Source organism: Phyllostomus discolor, chromosome 9, assembly GCF_004126475.2.
Source record: "Phyllostomus discolor isolate MPI-MPIP mPhyDis1 chromosome 9, mPhyDis1.pri.v3, whole genome shotgun sequence".
NCBI lineage: Eukaryota > Metazoa > Chordata > Mammalia > Chiroptera > Phyllostomidae > Phyllostomus > Phyllostomus discolor.
In genome coordinates, this window is record NC_040911.2 from 85350819 (window position 1) to 85370346 (window position 19528).

Genomic DNA, 19528 nt, shown 5'->3' on the forward strand with positions numbered 1-19528 from the left:
TGGGTTCACACAGAGAAACAAAGGGGACTCCCCTGCAGTTATGCCACCACCTCCTGTGCCCACACATGTGTGCACACACACACACACATGTGCACCCCTCCCAACACAGGAGGCAGCTCACGGTGCGCATGCACACACACACATGCACTTAGCACCATGCGCACATGGGCCCGCAGGCATACTCAGTACACTAAGCCCACATACACTGAGTCCTGCAGAAGTAACACCTGCTTGAGTGTGGTTGGTGGGGTAATAATATGGGTGTAATAACTTATAGTTTTACTTTGAACATTTCACCTAAAATGTCATAGGGTATACTTGAGTCATATTGTTATGTTGCAGAATTCTATGCTTATGATTTTGTAATAAAAGATTTTGTAATAAAAACAGGCATTATTTGTGCTGGACCCTGTGTGTACTATGGACAGAACTCCCCACACCTGCACTCATGTAAGGTCACATGACCAGGCATGTAACAACATAAACCAATGCGACAATATGACCTTCTCATGGACACACACACACACTTTCCTCTGGTGCTGATAATTATGGCCTAACACATGTGTACATATGACTAGGCATGCATAACCACACACAAACACAAACACACACAAAACCCTCACACATATGCATATGCAAACTTTCTTCACATTTGCCCAGTTCTTTGGGCCCATATAGCCAAGGTGGAGCCGGGGGTTTATACTGCAGAAGGTGGTAACTGGCTAAATCCATTCTGAGTGGGATTGGCATTTGGAGCGAGTTTGGGGTGTTAAGTAGTGGCGACTGGGCCATCCACACTCCCTTGTCTGTTGTCTTTTGAATGAGGGCTCAATGTCTGATGAGGATCAGGGCTGCGTCTGTGACAAGGGTTGGGGCTCTTGTGAGACCGGGATCAGGACCCAGCCAGTCACTGGGGCTGGGGCTCAGGCAGCCTCCTGTCTCTCCTGAAAGGGTCAAGTTTCTGGGCCAGCGTGGAGGCATCAGGCCTGAGAGGTAACTGCGGCCCTCCCCCTGACTTTGGGCATTCCCTCCTGCCTGGGCTTGGCCAGGCCTGGCTGGGGCGATGAGGAGTCCCTACTGGGAGCAGACCTCCCCCCAGAGATCTCCAGAGCTGTCCAACCCTAGGGTCTTGCAGTGGTTGGCAGCGAGGCCAGACTACGTGGCAGCCCCACCGCTGCTGTGGGATGAGACACCTTGGCACAGGCCGTGTTTGCAGGGAAAACACTTTCAACCACAAGCAAACCTGTCCCTCCCCATGTCCCTTCCCTGTGGGTCCTACGCACCAGGGAGGCTTATAAAGCAGCCTCCATACCTGCCTGGGGCAGAGGAGGGCTTGGCTGGGGCTGAGAGTCCACCCGTCCCGGGACGCCTGAGGTAGGACTCAGGATGAGCTGGCATTCCTCCAAGGAGGAACCTCAACTTCTCTGTCTACTCAATGGGGACACTACTTTCAATGGCCTTCTGCAGAAGGGCTCATCCCTGGTCTTGCTGTGGGACTCTGGGGAGGGGCTGCCTTAGCAGGACTCAGCCCATCTGAGCAGTGGCCCCTCATTCCTGTGTAGCTCCTTCTCTCTGAGCCGGACACAGGTCTATCTGCCCACTTGGCTGGGTGGGGGTAGGTAGGGCCAGGGGGTGATGAAGAGGCCCACTTTCTGGACATTTCCTTACCCTGGCACAGGACGGGATGAGGACAGGAGCCACCCTAGGTCCTCTGCTGGCTAGACTAGGACAGCTGGACCCCAGAATGGGCTGTCACACTGGGCTGTACTCCTGGCATCAGGTGACGCAGCCCTGGGTCTCGGGGCGGTGGGCCTGGGCTTCAGTTTCCCTGTTTGGGAGTCCCACCACCCTCTTCTGCATTGGCTTGGGTCCTGCACTGACCCCAGTGTGCTGTGTGGCCTTGGGCAAGGCCATGTCTTCTCTGGGCCTAGGGGCCCACACCCCTCGAGGTTCCTGACAAAGCAGGCAGGGGAAGGCAATCTTCCGGATGCAGAGATACAAAGCTGTGTGGAGCCTGGGGCGGGGCTGGGATCCCGCTCAAGGCTTTCGGCCTTCAGCCTGGGGTGGGCATTGGGGAGATTCTGGACAAACTTCCTGATGCTTGTCCCCACCCCAGCCCACAGATTTGGGGGGCAGTGACCAGGACCATCATGGCTCAGGTGTGCAGGCTGGGCCTGCTGCTGGTGCTGCTCCTGCCTGCGGTGGGTGCCTCCATGCCAGGCACCGTGATCAGACTCAACAAGGCCATGCTGAGCTACGGTAAGAGTCGCGTCACTGGGCTGTCCCGCGTGGGTCTGCGCTCGAGTGTGTGCGAATGAGTCCATGTCTGCATGTGTGTGCAATCCTAAGTGTGCGTGTGCATCTATGAACTCAAAAGCCCCCTGAGGACCCACTCGGATCTTATCTGTCACCGTGTCCCTCGATCCCAAGAAGTTCCTGACACAGTGCTTGCTGCTCAACAAATATTTATTAAGTGAATGCACGAGTGGGGGCGTATGTCGTGTCCAATGTGCACGTGTGCCTGCAGGGTTGGGCACACGGGCCTAAGAGGGGGGGGCATGGCCAGCTTGAGTGGGAACCTTGCTTGTGCGTGCCTGTGTGGGGGTTTGACAATTCATGGTGATGCGCCCACACGTGTCCTTGAGTGTCGGGCAGGTGCCTGACCACGGGCATGTGTGCAAATGCCATGGCGCATGGATGTGTGTATGCAGGTGTGGCTGCCCACCCTGGTTGTACGTGTGTGTCCATGGAGGGGTCCCTGTGTGCATGCGTGAGGGAGAGCATCCTGGAGTTAGATCCCTGCCATGGTCACGGCGGGAAGAACCACTGCTCACCAGCCCAGCCAAGGCCTTTGTCCTAGACTCTGCTCCATCCCCTGGGGAAGGCGCAATGAGGAAAACTAGGCCCAGGGAGGGACAGAAGCTGTCCCCCCAGCTGCCCCTAGGGTGGCTTTCGGGGTCTCAAAGCTGGGGTAGGGCCGAGAAATCAGAAGTTGTTTCCCCTGAGGCCAGACCGAACTCAGGCTACAGTGTGAGGGATTCGGGTCAGAACGTAGAAGGGACTTTCCGAGGCCCAGGCTACGGAGCAGTGAGGCAGCGGCTCAGGGAAGCAGCAGGGCGTCCTGGTCGTGCACACCTTTCAGGACCCGGTATCTGAACAGACAGGCAGGTGGTGAAAGGGGGTCATTGATCCGTGTTAGAGCATGACTGGCACAAGGGACCAGGCACGGATGCCTGCAGGGAGGGACGTGAGACCGCCGCCCCCCACTGGCCACCTTCTCTCCACCTGTCCCATGTGAGCCTCCTTTGTCCCAGACAGCCACGCAGGTGCACCTGGCCATGTTTGTTCTCGGCGGAAATCTGGCAGGAGGTCCGGGCCCCACACGCGCCTTTCCAAGGCCAGGCTGGCTGGCTGGCTTCTTACCCGTGTCCTCAAATCTCTGTTCTGTGCGGGGAGTGCCATAGATAGAGTCCAGAGGCCTGGGTATGAGCCTCGGCTCAGCCACAGATGGTCAGGCTAAGAAGAGGGGCATCGGGAACATAGAGACCACTGCCTTTATGCTTGGGTCTGGGAAAACTGAGGCCCAGAGGGGTTCAGGGGCCACAGTGAGTCTGAGCAGAGTCTGGGCCTTTGGACTCCTCATGTGATGCTCTCGCAGCACCATGCCCTCCATTAACCCCACTCACATGTAGTCAGCACCTTCCCTGGCCCAGCAGTACAGCTGTGTGAGGAAGCCCAGGGCCTTGGGAACCGGGTGCCTTGGCCCAGGTCTGACTTCTCCTTGCCAGGTGTCCTCACCTCTAGGTAACCGGGGCGTCATACAGGACCTAGAGCACTGAGTTGTTGTGCTGGCACAAAGGAGGCACTATAGAATGATAGCCATTACTATCCCTATAACAAATAGCAGCAGGGAGAGTGAATGTTAATTGTGCACCGAGTGGTTACAAGGACCCTCTGTAATGAGTACCATTGTAATCTCTGCAAATTTATAGGTGGGGAAACTGAGGCACAGAGCAGCCACACAGATAGTAGCAGAGCTGGGGTTTGCACCCAGAACCTGAGGGATTCCAGAGTCCTCAGCACCCAGCTGCCAGGCCTCCCCACTCCTGTTTGATTAGGGGTCCCCTTCGGCCTGGGGACTTGAGGGGGCTCCAGAGGAGGTGGGCTTCCCGCCAGAGCCTGGGGAAAGGACAAAGGATGTTACTGTTTCTGAGGAGCAGGGTAGACAAGCAGGGACTGGAGAGACAGAGAGAGAGGGAAGGCGTGACTGGCGGGCCTGGTGTGAGAAGTGCACCCAAGGAGGGCATGAGGAGGGCTTGGCCCCGTGCTCGAGCTGGGTGACAAGCCTGCCCCTTCCAGGCTCCGCGGCCTCTCCGCTCAGGACGGGGTGCAGGTGCTGGGTGGTGTGGTCTTCCTCAGTGGCTCCTGAGAGCCGCCTAACTTTGCCCTGCCTGGCCCCACAGTGTCCAGAGCCGGGAAAGACCCCCTCCAGCAGGCCCTGCAGGTCCCTGTCCCATACTTCCTGGAACAGAGAGGAGAGGGGCTTCAGCCCACCAGGTGAGTGCTCCTGTCCTCCAGATAAGGCACTCGCACCATCACCAGGTGAGTGTTCGCACCGGTGGGTGCGCGCTCTCACCCCCTGGGAAAGACGCTCCAGCCCAGCAGACAGGCGGCCTGGTCCGCAAGGGACGCCTCCTCAAACGGCTGGGTGTGGCCCCCTCACCAGGTCGGACACTCCCACCCACTCGGCGAGTGGTCACAAGAGGACTCAGAGATGGGACCAAAGTGGAGATGTGGGGACTGGTGCCTCTGAATTGGTAGCATTCTGTCCCCAGGGGCCAAGACTGTGGCCTCTGGGTCCCTAGATCTGGCAGGACTCTTGGCTACTTCTTCCAAAAGCTAGGCACCGAATTTAGGGCACAAGTGGGAGCCTAATTTCCCTCCACACCCCTCGCAATGCACAGAAACTCCGAGGCAGAGACAGGCAGGGGCGTCTCCGACTCAGCCGTCCCCTGGGCCTGGGCCAGGTGACCCCATCCACGTTGGGACGCAGACTCGCCTTTGTAGGTGTCTGGATTCCCGAGAGAACTTTCAGAATCTGTCAAGGTTTGAATGATGACAATTAAGCATAAACATTTAACACCTGGGTGGGCACAAGCCCAGTTGGCTCGAAGGCCCCCAGTGTGAGTTCCCTGCGGCTGGGACACTGCTCAAGGCCCGGCTGGTCACAGTGGAGAGCAGGGAATGACAGCAACCCCTACGGCCGAGGGCTCCTGAGTGACCTGTGGTCCGGCCACAGGCAGGCAGCGCGCTGCTGGTTAGGGACAACTCAAGTGTCCTTGTTGGTAGGTGTGGGAACATACCCAGGACGGTTGTCAAGGGAAAAGAAACAGGTTCTAGGTCAGCCTGTGTCCTAGGGAGAGTCACGGAAGGATGTCACCCAAGTGCTAACAGTGAGGGCTTTTGAGGGTGGGGTTTTGATGTGACTTTAAAAACTTACACCATTTGTAGCATCTGAATCACACCCCCCCCCCCCCAAGTACTGTGCAGGGGAAAAATGACTTTCATTTAGGGGGGAAAAAAGCAAACATAGGTTAGTTGGAAAGTCTTAGCAATCTGAATAACTTTGAAGGGAGTGAGTTTCCCATTGCTGGAGGGCTACAAGCCAAAGCTGTTCACTAGAATGGTATAGAGGGGATTGATTTCTGCTCTCTGTGACTCTCAAAGTTTTTCTTTCCCGGCATTCCCAGCGTTCCAGACCTCAGTCAGACACTAAAATCCTTCCAAGGCCTGAGAAATCATCTGACCCAATTCCTGTCCAGGGCTAGGGGGCTCTCTGCACCTTTTCCCTACCCGGTGCTTGTCTGTGTAGGGCTTGCATGCCCCCGTGATGGAGAACTTGCTGCCTCTTCCTTGTCCTGTATTTCCAGTCGTCAGAAAGTTGTTCTTTATTTATAACGTGGCCAGTGTGGCTGTGGCCCGGAGCACCCACCCGAGTTGATTCCGCAGTTTAGCGGGAGCCCCCTCGTCACCTCCTCTCCTACCCGGCAGGATCCAGATTCTGGACGTCCACGTGCCCCGCCTTTACCTGAACTTCATTGACGGTTTGGGGGTACGCTTGCGGGCAGCAGCCAACTTCACTGTCAAGGTCTTTCGGTGAGTGAATCTGCTGGTTGCAGGGGGCGGGGCAGGTCGATTTTCAGGGGCAATTAGAGTCGTTTCATTTCTCCAGCCCTCGGTTTTGCCCTCTGCCAAGGGGATGAATGTTTGCAGCAAGGCTATGAGGGTCGCAGCAAATGGATTCGTTGCTGTAATTAAAATTGCGTCCCTCTTTTCACAGCACAAGGCACATAATAGGTGCTCAATAAACATAGCTATTAGAATTATTTCTGTGCACCAGCCACTTTACATTCATTTAGTTTTCAAACTGTGAACTGGGCCTTCAGAGGGATCTCTTATTTGAACCCCGGGCACTTCATTCTACCAGTGCGTAGTGGGGGCCAGGCTCCAGGCAGGGTGTCATCACGTGACCACTGCGTGGAGAACGCAGCACAGCCCCGTGAGGTCGGCACCACCAGTCTTATGCCCCTTTACAGAAGAGGAAACTGAGGTTCCTCGCGGGGAGTGACTGGCCCAGGGCCTTGCCATGAGAGAACATGGGGAGCCGGAGTCCACACCCATTGCTGTAGCGTCTGTGACCCTGAGTGGGGGTCCTGTCTGTGTTCGCTGGGGGGCAGGCTTGGGCTGGGGGTTTGCAGGGCCTGGCACCAGTCTACACAGGGCCTTGCTGGGCGGTGCTGCTGGGGCTCAGGTCTGGCATCTCCATAGAGCCCCCGAGCCCCTGGAGCTGGTCCTGCCCGTGGTGCTGCTGGCCGACGCCCCCGTGACCCAGGGCTCCATCGGGACCCCTGTGGTCAGCATCTCCGCCTGCTTGTTACTCTTCAACAAAGCCATCGTGTTTGATGACACTCACAGGTAGGTGCCTGGGCTGTGGTTCTTTCTTGAACTTCCTACTCAAGCCTTTATCCAGTCGCTACAATGGGTTTAGAGGCCCCTAGTATCACACCTGTTTCAAGGCTGAGTACACTGAGGCTCAGAGAGGGGAGGGACTCACCTGAAGTCACACAGTGAGTTTGCAGCCTGGGCCGTGTCCCCTCCACCGCCCAGCCCCACACCATACGACAGTGCACACACACACACACACACACACACACACTATTTTTGAAAGGATTCAGGACTGATGCCTCTGTTAGAGATTTCGGAGGGCTGCCCCTCCCTGCAGAGATGGGGTGTCCGAGGTTCGGGGTGGGGGGGGCTGGCGCATGCCAAGCTCTCACTGTGTCGGGTGGCCCTTCCATGTCCTCATCTAAAGCGAGCAGCAGCGCTGCCTCCAGCGTGCCTGCTGTGTGCTGGGTGGGATCCCGGCCCTTCCTGAGCAGGGTCCACAGTAATCCTACCGGGAGGGTGTCAGTATTTCCCCCATTTCACAGGGGAACAAACAGAGGCCCAGAGCGGTTAAGTGACTTGCCTAAGACCACACAGCTGCAAATGGTGGTGTTCAAATCCCCGCAGCCTGACTGACCTACTGCTTGGGAATCCTCTGACTAATGTCCACACCTTCCCACACGTGGCTGGGGGTTCCCGGGGAGGCGCTCGAGCCTTCTGGACAGGGCTTTTCCCCGGAGAAGAGCTGGGTACAAATTCATTCTGGCTTGTGTCCCACGATCGCCGCGTGGAACTCATCCCCTCACGGTGCTGCCCGAGGACGAAAGCCCCGAGGTCGATGGCAGTAAAAACACAGATGCCGTTCTCCCACCTCCCCTGGAGGCAAGCCAGTGAGCTTGGGCTGCAGCCTGGACCAACATTTTAGCAAGGTTCCTAGGCGTCCGCTGAGACACAGGAACCCAGACCCATCTCTCGTTGTTCAGAGAGGACACTGGGGCCCAGGCCCAGGAAGGGACTTGACGAAGGGTGTCACGGGGAACTGGAGTCCGAGCAGGAAGCGGCCCCGCCTCACTGGGCTCGGAGTGGACGTGGGGCCAGCTGCTCACGGGCACGGCGCAGCCCAGCTTTGGCAATGCCCTCTCCGTCTCCCGCAAGCCCGGCCTCATTTTCACGTCTCAGCCACTTCCAAACCCTGAGATCAGTGACCTCTTCTTTGAGGCTCAGTTTCCTCATCTGTGGGGACAAGGGTGCCAGCACCGTGTCCAGCCCACGCAGGGTGTGGAATGGGGATCACTGGCCCCTGGCTGAGGGGAGAGATTCTCTTCCTGAACGTGGCCTTGCCAAAGAGACAGGCCTGGAGGCACCGACCCCGGCTCAGGAGCCCTTTCCGTGTCCCTCCCTCAGCACGCCCCCCGAGCTGCTGGTCCTGGTGCAGCAACACATCCGAGCTGTCCTGCGCAACAAGGTAAAGGGCAGCCGGCCAGGCCTCGCGGGCAGGACGGCGCCGCTTGCCTCGCAGGCGCGGCAGGCATGGGGAGACGGGGATGGGTACGGCTTATTTATTTTTGTTTGTTTCAGAAGAAGGCCCTTCATGGGACTCCTTCCCTTTTCCCAGGAGAACGGGGAGGGGGCTGCGGCAACGGGCCAGGGCAGTGCCGGGGAGGCGCGAAGGAGGGCGGGTTTGGGGCTGACCGGGGAGGGAGGCTCAGTCTCTGAGGCCAGCCCCGATTTTGTGCTGGAGGGTGGGATGGGGACAGAGCTTTCAGGGACCACATGGCTGTGAAAAGAAGACAAAATGGGACTGGACAAGGGCGTGGGCCCTGGAGCCAGATGTGGCCTGGGTTCGAAGTCCGGTTCCCCTTCTTCCCAGCTCCGAACCTTGGACGAGTCACCTAACCAGTCTCTGCCCACCTGTCCGGGCCCTGATCCCACCCGCGCAGTGCAGAGAGATGGGCTGGTTGTGGGCTGAGGCGCATTAACACCCACGAGGCGGTTAGGACAGTTTGGGCAGTGTGAGTGACGCTGTTACTGTTAGTGTTTTAGCCCTTGTCACTCGCTGCCTCTGGCTGACTTGGTGAGAGCTGGCGCCCCAGGGCCAGGGTCCCCCTGCTGACAGGGGAGCCGGTTCTCCAACTCTGCCTCTTCCTACCCCGCCTCCCTTAAGGGGCAGTAGTGGAGACCAAACCAGCCCACTGCATGCCATCCCCCCATCTTGCAGGTGAGAAAACTGAGGTTTGAGGGTTGAAGGCAGCACAGCCTGACCCGGCCCTCTCCTCTGCCTCCTGGCCTCGCCTAGCCCAGCGTCACCAGCTCTGGCCTGGACCAGGCAGTGACCGCCCTGGCCTTGCAGTCTCTCCTGCCCCACCCTCTGTCACAGTGACCCTACCTTAGTGTGCTTCTCTGGCCCCACTGTGCCCTGGAGAACACTAGTCTCCCGGGCCTCGCTTGCTGACCGCTGCCTGCCTCCACCGTGGGTGGCATCCTTCCACCGCTGGCCCTCTGACGCAGCAGGCTCCTGCCTCTGCTGCCCAGGCCCCGCTGTGGCCACCTCCGCGGTGTCCCACAGTCCTGTTTTTTCTCGGTGCTCACGGGCCCCAGCTTCCCCTCCGACTCCCCAGTGCCCAGAGGAGGTGCCCGAAGATGCCCACTGGTGTGGAGAAAGAGGGTATTCCAAGTCTCAGTGTCCAGTTTGGGGGAAGCTTCCGTACGGGGACCCTAGATCCTCCCAGGTTCACTCCCTCCAGCGCTGAGCGCCGCTCTAGCCCAGGCCGCTTTGTCTTGTCACAGGCGTGTCTGAGCATCTCCAACCTCGTGCAGGGCCTCAATGTCCACCTGGGAACTTTGATTGGTAAGACTGGGCAGTCTCGGGGAGGGGGAGGGGAGCTCTGAGACCCTCTGAGAGCCCTAAGACCCTTCAAGATGCCCTCTTTGAATCAGCTTAGACCTCCGGGAGGTCAACTGTAAGATGACTGAACAGTTATTGATGGAATCTGGGAATCTTAAAATTCTAGAATGTCTTTGAGTGTCTGGGGCACCTATGCATGCGTGTGCGAGGGAGGCACATATGTGTGCGTGTACGAGGGAAGCACACGCAGCTTGCCGTTGCCTTCTGCCCTGCCTGGAGACTCAGAGACCCCCCTCCTCCGCTGGCTTTGCTCCCACATCTCCCGCATTCTTCGCTGGACTCTCTGCCCCTCTCCCCTTTCAGGGCTCAGGTGCTCATATCCCACTTCCTCCTGGACGCCTCCCTGCGGGTCCCACGGACCGCTCCGACTCAGCGTGTCCTCCACAGGACTCCAGCCCTTCTGCCCCCAAGGGCCCCGCCCCCGGTTGCCTCCTCAGGGGCCACCACCATCCAGGGTCACAGCTCCCTCTGCCCTCCACCTTCCGTCAGGCTTGTCCCACCTCTGGTTTCTCCGGGGGGCCTCATTATCCAGGGGGTGCTAGGAATATACTAGCAGAAGGCCCTGTCTTAGGCTAATCCCCCCAGAAACAGATCCTAGGATGAGGATTTCAGTGTAAGAGGCTCAGGCGGGGGTGGCTTTAGGGGGCCCTGGTTGAGGAGGGGAGGGGTGAGAGAGATGTGTTGACGAGCAGGTACTGCTGTGGGCACCTGAGGCTCACCGCCCCCCGGGGAGCCCTGGGACTCCGAGTGGAACACACCGAACACCCTCCCGAGGGGCGGGGCTGGGCATACATCCGCCAACTCCCATCAGCCATTGCTCACCTCCCCACCGCCCCGCACACCTTCCACCCCTGCTCCTGTCTGATTTTTCCCTTTTTTAAAAAAGAAAAAAAGAGACAGAAATCTGAATGGACACACACGCATACCTCTCTGCTATCCAGACACTTTGGGGGAGGAGCTAAGAGCTGTGCTTTCCCGACAGCGACAGCGGGGTTGAGTCCTCACCTGCCAGCCCACCTAGCCTGGCCAGCTGTGTGCAGGGGTGTGGTTCCCATGAGGGCCTTGCCCTTTCCAGTCGGAATATTCTGAGCCTTGGGGGAACTCCTCCTCCTCCTCCAGGAAATGGACTCTCAGCTGCGCCTCCCCAGATGGCACTGCTGTGCACCTGAACTGAATGGCCCGGGGGCCTGGGCCTTTTGGTTTCCGTAGGAGGCAGTGTGATTAGGGGAGAGTGAGAGGGGCTTCCCAGCCGGCTGGACCAGGTGTACACTCTTAAGCACGACTACAGTCACCAGAGTTTGTGCGCATGTGTGTGTGTGTGTAAAATGGGCTCCTAACCTTACAGGACTGCGGTGAGGATCGAATGAGACAGTGTAAGTCAGTCAAATGTCTGGACCGTGGGAAATGTGGACTCCCTGCTTTTTCCGCGGCTCCTTGTTGCCTCTAGCATTTCTCTGTGGCTCCGTGCCTAGGGTGACCCTTCCCCTTCCTTCTGATTTGGGGTCTCTAGTCTTCCACTGACTGGGAAAGCAGAAGGCAAACCTGTTGGAAGTGTGTCTACACTAAGAGTCAACAGGTCGTAAGGGGTTGAGTCTTTGGTGTGCTCACTTTGCAACTTCAGTTTGCTTCCACGGGGGCCTTCTACCTCCTTTGTTCCCTGGCCCAGGGCTGGCTAACCGAGGCAGTTGGAACATGGAGTGTTCTGGATAGACGAGGCACTGGTAGATGAGGCTAAGTATGCCCTCTTTTCTCCTTCATTCCGGTTTCCTTGAGGCCTCAAACCTCTGGGTCCTGAGTCCCAGATTCGCTACTTCATGATCAATGCGCCCAACATCACTAAGGACTACATTTCCTTGGATGTCAATGTGAGTCGGTCCTTGTCATCCCAGAGCCGGAGGCTGGTGCCTCTGGAGTCCTCGTGTTCTGCGAGATGCCTCAGAGAGCAGGGGAGTTGAGGGGAGAAGGGCTGGAATGGCATTCCAGGCGTGAGGCTTGGACGTGTGGCATATCGGGGTGGGTGGCATCTTGGCGCCCAGGTTCTGTGATAGAGCCATCTCCCTACTGATGTCCGCCGCTTGTTTCCCTCTCTGCCCGCCCCCAAAGGCTGTTCTCTTCCTTCTGAGCAAGCCCATCCCCATGCCCGTGAATGCCACCCGCTTTACGCTGCCGGAGCACGTAGGCACCAGCGGTGCCATGGTGACCTTGGGCCTCTCCCAGGACGTGTTTGACTCTGCTCTCCTGCTGCTGCAGAAAGCTGGTACCCTCAACCTGGACGTCACAGGGCAGCTGGTGAGGGCCAGACCTGCTGCCCAGGGAACGTGGGGCAGGCACGTCTTGTGGCCCAGCCTGGGGAGACCCCACGGAAGCCAAACCATGGGCGGGTGGGACAGCTGGAGCTTTAGGGTCACAGGGGGGCTGTTGGAAGGGTTAAGTGGGGTTAAGTTGGAAGGGGTAAGTGGGAGGCAAGATGTGGTCTAGCTGGGGAGCTGCTGCCCTAAAAGCTGTCATGGTCTGGGGAGCTGATTTCAGAAGTCCAAGGACAACCTGCTGAACACTTCGATGCTGGGCCAGCACATCCCCGAGGTTGGTGACATTTCTGGTCATTCCCGGGACCCAGACTCAGGATTGGGGTTGGGGGGGTGTCTGGGCTGTGGGATCTCCGCTGGCTCATATCTGTCCGGAGTGGGGTTTAACATCCACCCTTACATCAGCACCGCGCCCTCTCAGGCAGGGCCCCTGCTGCCCGGACATCACGCTCTTTTCTCCTCCATAGAGAAGTACCCAAGCACCGCCTTCCCTTCTGTTTCCTTCCCCTTGTCCATCTTCAAGACCAAGCTCAGGATTTCTTCCTGGGACCAACCCCCTAGTCTGGTTCAGGAGGCTCCTTGACCTTCCATGGCCCCCCAGCTTCCCTCCCTCCTGGCACAGACCGCACAGGCTATGCCTGTTCTCATGCCCATTTCCCATCAGACCGGCGTTCCCAAGGGCAGGGGCCTGGGACGGTCCTGATCTGTGGACTAGTTACGTACAAGATGGTTTGATCAGCATCAGAGGAATGAGGAATGGAGAGCCCACCCAGCCTTAGCCCCCTCATGGCCTCCTCCCTCTCTCCCCTCTGCCTCCCCAGGTGGCCCTCCAGTTCCCTGAGCCCATGCCTGTGGTGCTCAAGGCGCGGCTACGTAGCACCCCTGAGGTCATGATCCACACCAACAACGCCACGCTGCAGCTGCAGCCTTACATTGAGGTCCTGGCTGTGGCCTCCAACTCGGCTTTCCAATCCCTTTTCTCCATCAACGTGGTGAGTGAGGTGGGCTGGGTGGGGCTGGCTGGGAGGGTGTGGACTCTCAGGAAGACCTCACTTCCTGCCCCAGGCTCCTCATTTGCTCAGCTCAGTCCACACTGTTCTCGTTATTCCTTTGATGTTCCAGGATATTTCTCCCTCAGGGCCTTTGCACATGCCATACCCTGTGCCTAGGACACTCTTTCCCTGGTTCTTGGCATGGCTGGCTTTTTGGGTCTCAGCTTAAATGTTACAGCCTTCCTCAGGGCAGCCTTCCAGGACCACTCTGAGAAAGATGGGCCCTATCAGCCAGCTCTCTCCATGCCACCATTCTGCCTTCATGGCACCCATTACTCCCTGAAAGGATCCTGTCTGGTTACTTTAGTTATTGTTCACCACCCCCATTGGCGACCTGTGCCCCACAAATACCTGAATGAGTGGCGGATGGGTGGGAGTCAGGGGTCACTGGTGGCCAGCTGAAAGGTTTCACATGTCCCTGCGCTCTTTCACCCTGCTGTCTCTACTCACCCAGACAGTGAACCTTAGCCTCCAGCTCTCTGTGTCCAGGGTGAAGCTTCAGGGGACCACGTCTGTGTTGGGGTAAGTGAGGCCTCCTGGACCCACAGCCTCAGTGCGTTCCTCTGCGCCATGGGCTCGAAACCACCCTTCACAGAGCCTCGGGTGCAGCAGTCGTGGCATGGGGGCGGACGGTGCTGGCCTTTGCCTCTAGCCCTCTTGCTTCCCTTTCAGGGATATCCAGCTCACTGTGGCCTCTTCCAATGTGGGGTCCATTGAGGTAAGTGTGGGGGTCTCCAGAGACCCCCTCACTGGATGGGCAGGCCATGAGCCTGGGCAAGGGGCATGTGTGCATGTGTGCCGGTGTGTATATGCGCCTGTATATGCCGCCATGACCAGGCTCCCTTGTGGGGTGCCCAGGGACGGTGGTCGGTCAGCAGCCCATCCATCTACGATCAGCTTTTCCCGTGATGTCTCTCTGCTGACCAGCCATTCAGTCAGCCTTGGCTCTTCAGGGGGGTCAGTCAGTGGGTCTGCCTGTCACTCTGCCTGGTGGTCGACAACCTGTTAGCCCAAGAATCACTGACACCACTGATAAATTGGGCAAGCCAGCGTGAGATGGTGTTGGCTGCTCTGTCAGTCAGGGGACACGGCTGGGCCACCATGCTTCCCTTCGTCCACAATGGCCTGCAAGTCAATATGCCCCATCAGTCTTTCTACTGGTCAGTCCGCCTGTCAGGCAGCGCCAGTAGGACAGCCAGCCTCCTGTTTGTCACACAGGGAGAGAGTGTCAGTCAGATACCTACAGGTGCTGTCTCTCAGCCTTTCCACAAGCGGGTGGTTACTGGGTGCCTTATGCTCAGAAGGCTGACCTGACCTGGGGGTAGCTGGTCTCTGCTTGAAGCCGGGACAAGAGTGACCTGCCTTCCTCCCTCCCTCTGTTCTTGCTCTGTCCGTGTGTCTGTCTGTGTGTTCACGTGTGTCCTGCTTGTCTGTCTTGCCCCACCCCTTGCTGGATGGGCCCCGTCTCTGTGGCTCCTCGGCTGCAGATGCCTAAGTTGCGAGCACTCATAAACATCGTGTTCAAGAAGCCCCTGCTGAACCACCTCAATGGTAAGCCCTGCCCTCCCCCCAGTTTGGTCCTTTAGCCCCCTCCTGCCTCACACCTGCTCCAGGCTCTGTCCCGGCCCCTCTCCCATCTCCGAGGCTCGGAGGGTAAGAGGGCGGCTTCCGGAGTCTAGCTGCCCATGTGCGCCTCTTGGCTTGGCTGTTCAGCAGCTGTGTGATCTTAGCTAAGTTCCTTTCCCTTTCTAAGCCTCCACTTTCCCTCCTGCAAAGTGGGTCTAATAATGGCCCCCACCTCTGGTGTATCTGTGGAACTCAGTGTCGCAGTGCACATGAGGACTTCAGCACTGACCGGGCTTAAGATGACGCTCCATCACTGCCTTCCGGCTGAACTTGGTTTCTCTTTCTCTGCCTGCAGCTCTCTTGCGCGTAGGGGTTACCCTTCCCAACGTGGTCAACCTAAACTATGTCACCCCTGAGGTCTTCATTCACGAGGTGAGAGCCTGTGGGTACGACTCCTCAGCCCTTGGAGGGAAGCTGGGCTCTGTGATATGGGTGTCACCTCTTCCTCCCTCCCTGCTAGTGCAAACACCAGGACCTCGAGGTCAGACAGTCCTGGGGGTGCCCCCTGCCTCTGCCAAGACCACGCCATGAATCCTTAGGGGCAACGAGATGGGACATCCAGGACTCGAAGAGACACTGGAGGGAGGGTCTCACCAGCGCTTTAGTCCCTATCAAATATCACACCAGGCCACAGCCAGGGGCCTTCAATTGTCCCTTGATTCTGTGCCCTGGGTGGGCACAGCCCCTTGAGGGTGTCTGGGGCAGAATGACAAAGGGGCCCCTCCGGGCTCTGCACACAAACCTCTGCAGGCTGGATGGGAGAAGGGGCTTCCCAACCCTCCTAAAATCACTTTCCCGGGTCAGAAATCGAGGGTCCAGAGTGACACTGATCACATGGCTGCCCAGCGTGAGACCCCACAGCTGCTTTCCGTTTCGCCTGGGACATAAAAGGATGATATTCTTCCTAATTCACTCAATGAGACATGCATAGGGCAGCAATCTTAGCCAAGGTCCCTCAAGCCCAACATCTGGGTGTTATGGACCCCCCTCCCTGAGTGAGAACCACTGATGTATTTCCAGGGAGGATGTCCTTGTTGCTTAAGAACTATGGTCCCAAGGCACTTGGGTGATCCACCTCCCAAGAAAGAGCAATAGGCACAGCAAGCAGCCAGGGCTATTACTGGGAATTTCCCCAAGACTCCTCCAAACAGGCATGGGCAGTGGCAGACCCACAAATCCAGCCAGCTGGGTCTGAAGTCAAAGGTCCCTGCAACAGGGCTGTTCAATAGGATGGGACTCTGCACTGTCCATCACAGTAGCCACTGTCGGCCACTGGGTACATGTGGCTCTTGGGCATTTGAAATGGGGCCAGTGCAACCGAGGAGCTGAATTTTTTATTTTATTTAGTTTTAATGTGATCAGCCACAGGTGGCTAATGGCCACCATATTGGACCGTATAAGAGCTCCACGTGGGAGGGACTTGGTCCGGCTCGTTCCCTGCTGGGTCCCCATCACCTGTCCCAGGGCTTGGCGCACACAGTAAAGACGTACTAACTGAATGAATGACAAGCAGGCCCCTGGGGTGTTCTGCAGTGCACTGTAGACAGTAGAAGATATCCAGGGAGTGCCTGGCTCTGCTGGGGAGACTGGGACTTGGAGGAGATACTCAGTGGTCTGGACTCCCAGTCATAAAACTGAGATGGTGCCGACCATGTGCAGACGCATCTCGTGCAGGCCCCATGCTGAGAGCTCTGCCTGCGTGGTCTCACTGTGTCCTTGTGGTAGCATTTCTGAGGTGGGCCCAGAGAGGCAAAGGACTGTCCTCAGGACACAGAGCAAGAGGGACAGAGCATGAACTCAGAGCCAGGCTGATGGGACAGCGGAGGGTCCTACGGGTCCTCGTGTGGCCTCTGACTTGGCCCACGGCCTTCTTTGCCCTTCAGGGTTACGTGGTGGTATCCAGCGAACTCTCCTACCAGAGCTGAGGCAGGACGGCTGGGAAGGCTGAGAGCGGGCCGGCTCCCTGCTCCGGGGGCCTCTCTTGTCTCAAGCCACTTGGAGAACGGAGGCAAAGCCACACGTAGCCTCCGACAAGCCGTATGGCCCAGGCGGGCTGTTCAGTCTTTGCTGCGTGCCTGGATTCTCCTCCTTCACTCCCTCCCTTCGTGTCCCTTCTCCTTTAACCCTTCCCCCTTCCATCATCTATTCCCTCCTCCCTCCAACACCTCCTCAGTGTGGGGAGCACATTGTCCCTCCAAGCTGTACAGACCGGTACCTTCCCTCTTGTATTAAATATCTTCTCTTGAGCTGCAACTTCCAGCCAAGCCCAGCGAACTCTTTGCATAACTGATGCCAATTCCCTGTGTGCAGTTCCTGGGCCCAGTCTGTCCCTGGAGCCACCAAAGCTGCTGGGAGAGGAAGAAGACGTGACCCCACCCCTGTTGTCTTCCTTGCCCTCCTGGCCCAGGGGAGCTCATGTTTTGAGAGGACCGTGGAGAATGACCCAGACAACGTGGAAGTCAGGGCTGCCGTAGGGGCCCTCGAGCCACCGTGCCCTACCCGGTGGCATGCTCCATGCCTTTTTCCCCCTTCAGCGTCACATCCCATCCTGTTGCTAGGATCCCGTAAGAGCCCTGTGAATCGGACAGGTGGGATGTGGAGTCCCATTTCACAGATTCAGGGACTGAGGGATCCAGTGAGGAGAGAAATGCAGCCAGAGTCTTAGAGCGGGATGGTGGCTGATCCCCAGGACTGGGACCGTGCTAGAATCCAGGCATAAGATGTCCAGTTTCCTCTTCCATTCACCGGCGTCTCCACCCGGCTCTTGTCCTCGAGTCACGAGCCCCAGGTGTCAGAGAGTTCCCTGCCTTCTCATGCGTGTCTCCACCCCTGGTTTCCTTGTGAGCAACATTTTTGTTCGAAGGAGGCAAGATCCACCTCCTGAGCCCATGGCCTCACTGAACACGTCTAAGTCCCTTTCCCTCTGAAAGTTCCTCTAACTCAGCGGGTCACACGTGACAAGATGGCCTAGGGAAGGCAGACTGAGGGACACAATCACGAGGGACCAAAGCCACGTGGTTTTCTGCTCCTGCACCCTCACCCCCAAAGCTGATCTTTTAGCGAAAGACACTTTGCCTTCCTGCCTAGATACACAGGATTCGTGTTTTGCTTAGGTTTCCCTCTGGAGTAAAATGTGCCCTAATTTCCACCATCAGAGAGTGAAGTCTTCAGTACTGACGCCTCCTTCTGTGTCGGCTCATCCCTCAAGTCCCAGTGAGACACGCTGAGGGCTTGGAGCCAGCACAGAGTCTGGGTGGGGAGGAGGAGATGGGGGCAGAGCTGAGAGCGTGGCGAGGGCAGACTGTAAAGTCCAACCTCATAATTTCGCTCAGGACAGCATGGCCTTTATTTCATTTGGTTGCTTGTTCATTAATTCATTAACCCCGCTTTTACTGGGATTTAATATTGGCTCAGCCCAAGGCTGAGGTGGTTTGGAATATGGGAGACAAAAATGTTAAGGCACAGACCCAGCCCGTAAAGGTAGTAATGACAAAGATCACGAGTTCAATATGTAAGGTCCATCCATCAAGCAGACGGTCCAGTGACCCAATCTTTCTTCCATCTGTTCATCTACCCACCTATCAGACACCCATCCATTTGTCCATCCATCCATCCATCCATTCATCCATCTTGCCATTTGCACATCCACCCATTTATTCAATCACTTTTTCCAACCAGCTAGGTCTTTGTACCCATGATGCACTCTGTTCTACATGCTCTTTTAGGAGCAGGGGAAGAAATGCCTGAGTCGAGCTCCGTGTCCAGGAGGGAGCTATGGTCTGTAGAAAGAGAGAGAACTAGCTCAGTCCCGAAGGGGACACAAGAGTGTGGCAGTCTGTGTCCATTCAGAAGGTAGAAACCACACAGTAGCTTAAACAGGGGACATCTAATATGAAGAATTATTAACTGTGGGGAAACAAGAACTAGAAAGAAACTGCATGGTGCTCTGAAGCAGAGGGAGAGTACCCACGGAAGGAAAAGCTTGGAGGGGCTCTGACCTCACTGGAGAGAAAGGGTTACTCAGCCTCCTGGACGGCAGCGAAGTTTGCTGCTTTGAGGGAGTTGGAGCTGGCCCAGAGTTGCTGGCCAGACCCTGGACAGCTGAGACCTCCGGTGTGCATGTGCAAGCAGCATGGGGGGAGGGGAGAGAGGGGGAGGAGCCTGGGAGGGTGAGGGAGGGAAGGTGGGGGGTCGTGCTTGGCATTTTAGTGTCTGTTCTGCATGTGACCATGCAGGGGCGCTTACAGAGGTGGTCAGGCACTGCATGGGCAAGAGGCCTTCAGAGTGGGTGGGCCAGGGGCGGGGCTGGGATGAGCTCTCCTGCTGGGAAGGGCTGTATGCGGAAACGCTGTCCCCAGGACGCTGCTGCCAGGTTACAGAGGGATCTCGTTCTGGGACCCCAGGAAAGGCTCTCTGTTTCCTTAAAATAATTTTATTTTTGTTTATACCTGGACTTTGGAACTTGGTTGGGACTGCTTTACTTTGAATTTAGGGTACCAGGGAATGGCATGACTGTCCTTTTCCTGCCCAGCATCGCTGTGGTTACTCTGCCCATTCACTATAAAGAGCATAAAACAGCAGCTCAGGGAGGTTCAAGGAGCACCCCCACCTCACCCCCCGCCAGGCCACATAGCTTATGAGGGCAGTGGCTGAGGCTCAGATCCTTGAACCTGTGCAAGGAGGTTTCTCCAGCC

The 19528-nt window shown here is 57.3% G+C and overlaps 1 protein-coding gene across 1 annotated transcript; it reads left to right on the forward strand.

Moving 5' to 3' along the window:
• Positions 1–1283: 1283 nt before the first annotated feature.
• On the forward strand, positions 1284–17087 carry BPIFB2 (BPI fold containing family B member 2). The gene is made up of 16 exons (XM_036009710.1): positions 1284–1374; positions 2117–2259; positions 4464–4557; positions 6052–6156; positions 6829–6975; positions 8350–8410; positions 9733–9793; positions 11624–11715; positions 11954–12139; positions 12380–12433; positions 12978–13148; positions 13663–13730; positions 13881–13926; positions 14696–14759; positions 15130–15206; positions 16718–17087. The coding sequence occupies exons 2-16, from the start codon at positions 2151–2153 to the stop codon at positions 16757–16759; spliced, it is 1377 nt and encodes a 458-aa protein (XP_035865603.1). The 5' UTR covers positions 1284–1374; positions 2117–2150; the 3' UTR covers positions 16760–17087.
• Positions 17088–19528: the final 2441 nt, after the last annotated feature.

Coding starts and splice junctions, on each gene's coding strand:
- BPIFB2 (XM_036009710.1), top strand. CDS start 2,151: ATGGCTCAGGTGTGCAGGCTGGGCCTGCTGCTGGTGCTGCTCCTGCCT. Junction 8,411..9,732: donor GAGCTGTCCTGCGCAACAAG/GTAAAGGGCAGC, acceptor GTCTTGTCACAG/GCGTGTCTGAGCATCTCCAA. Junction 9,794..11,623: donor CCACCTGGGAACTTTGATTG/GTAAGACTGGGC, acceptor GGTTTCCTTGAG/GCCTCAAACCTCTGGGTCCT.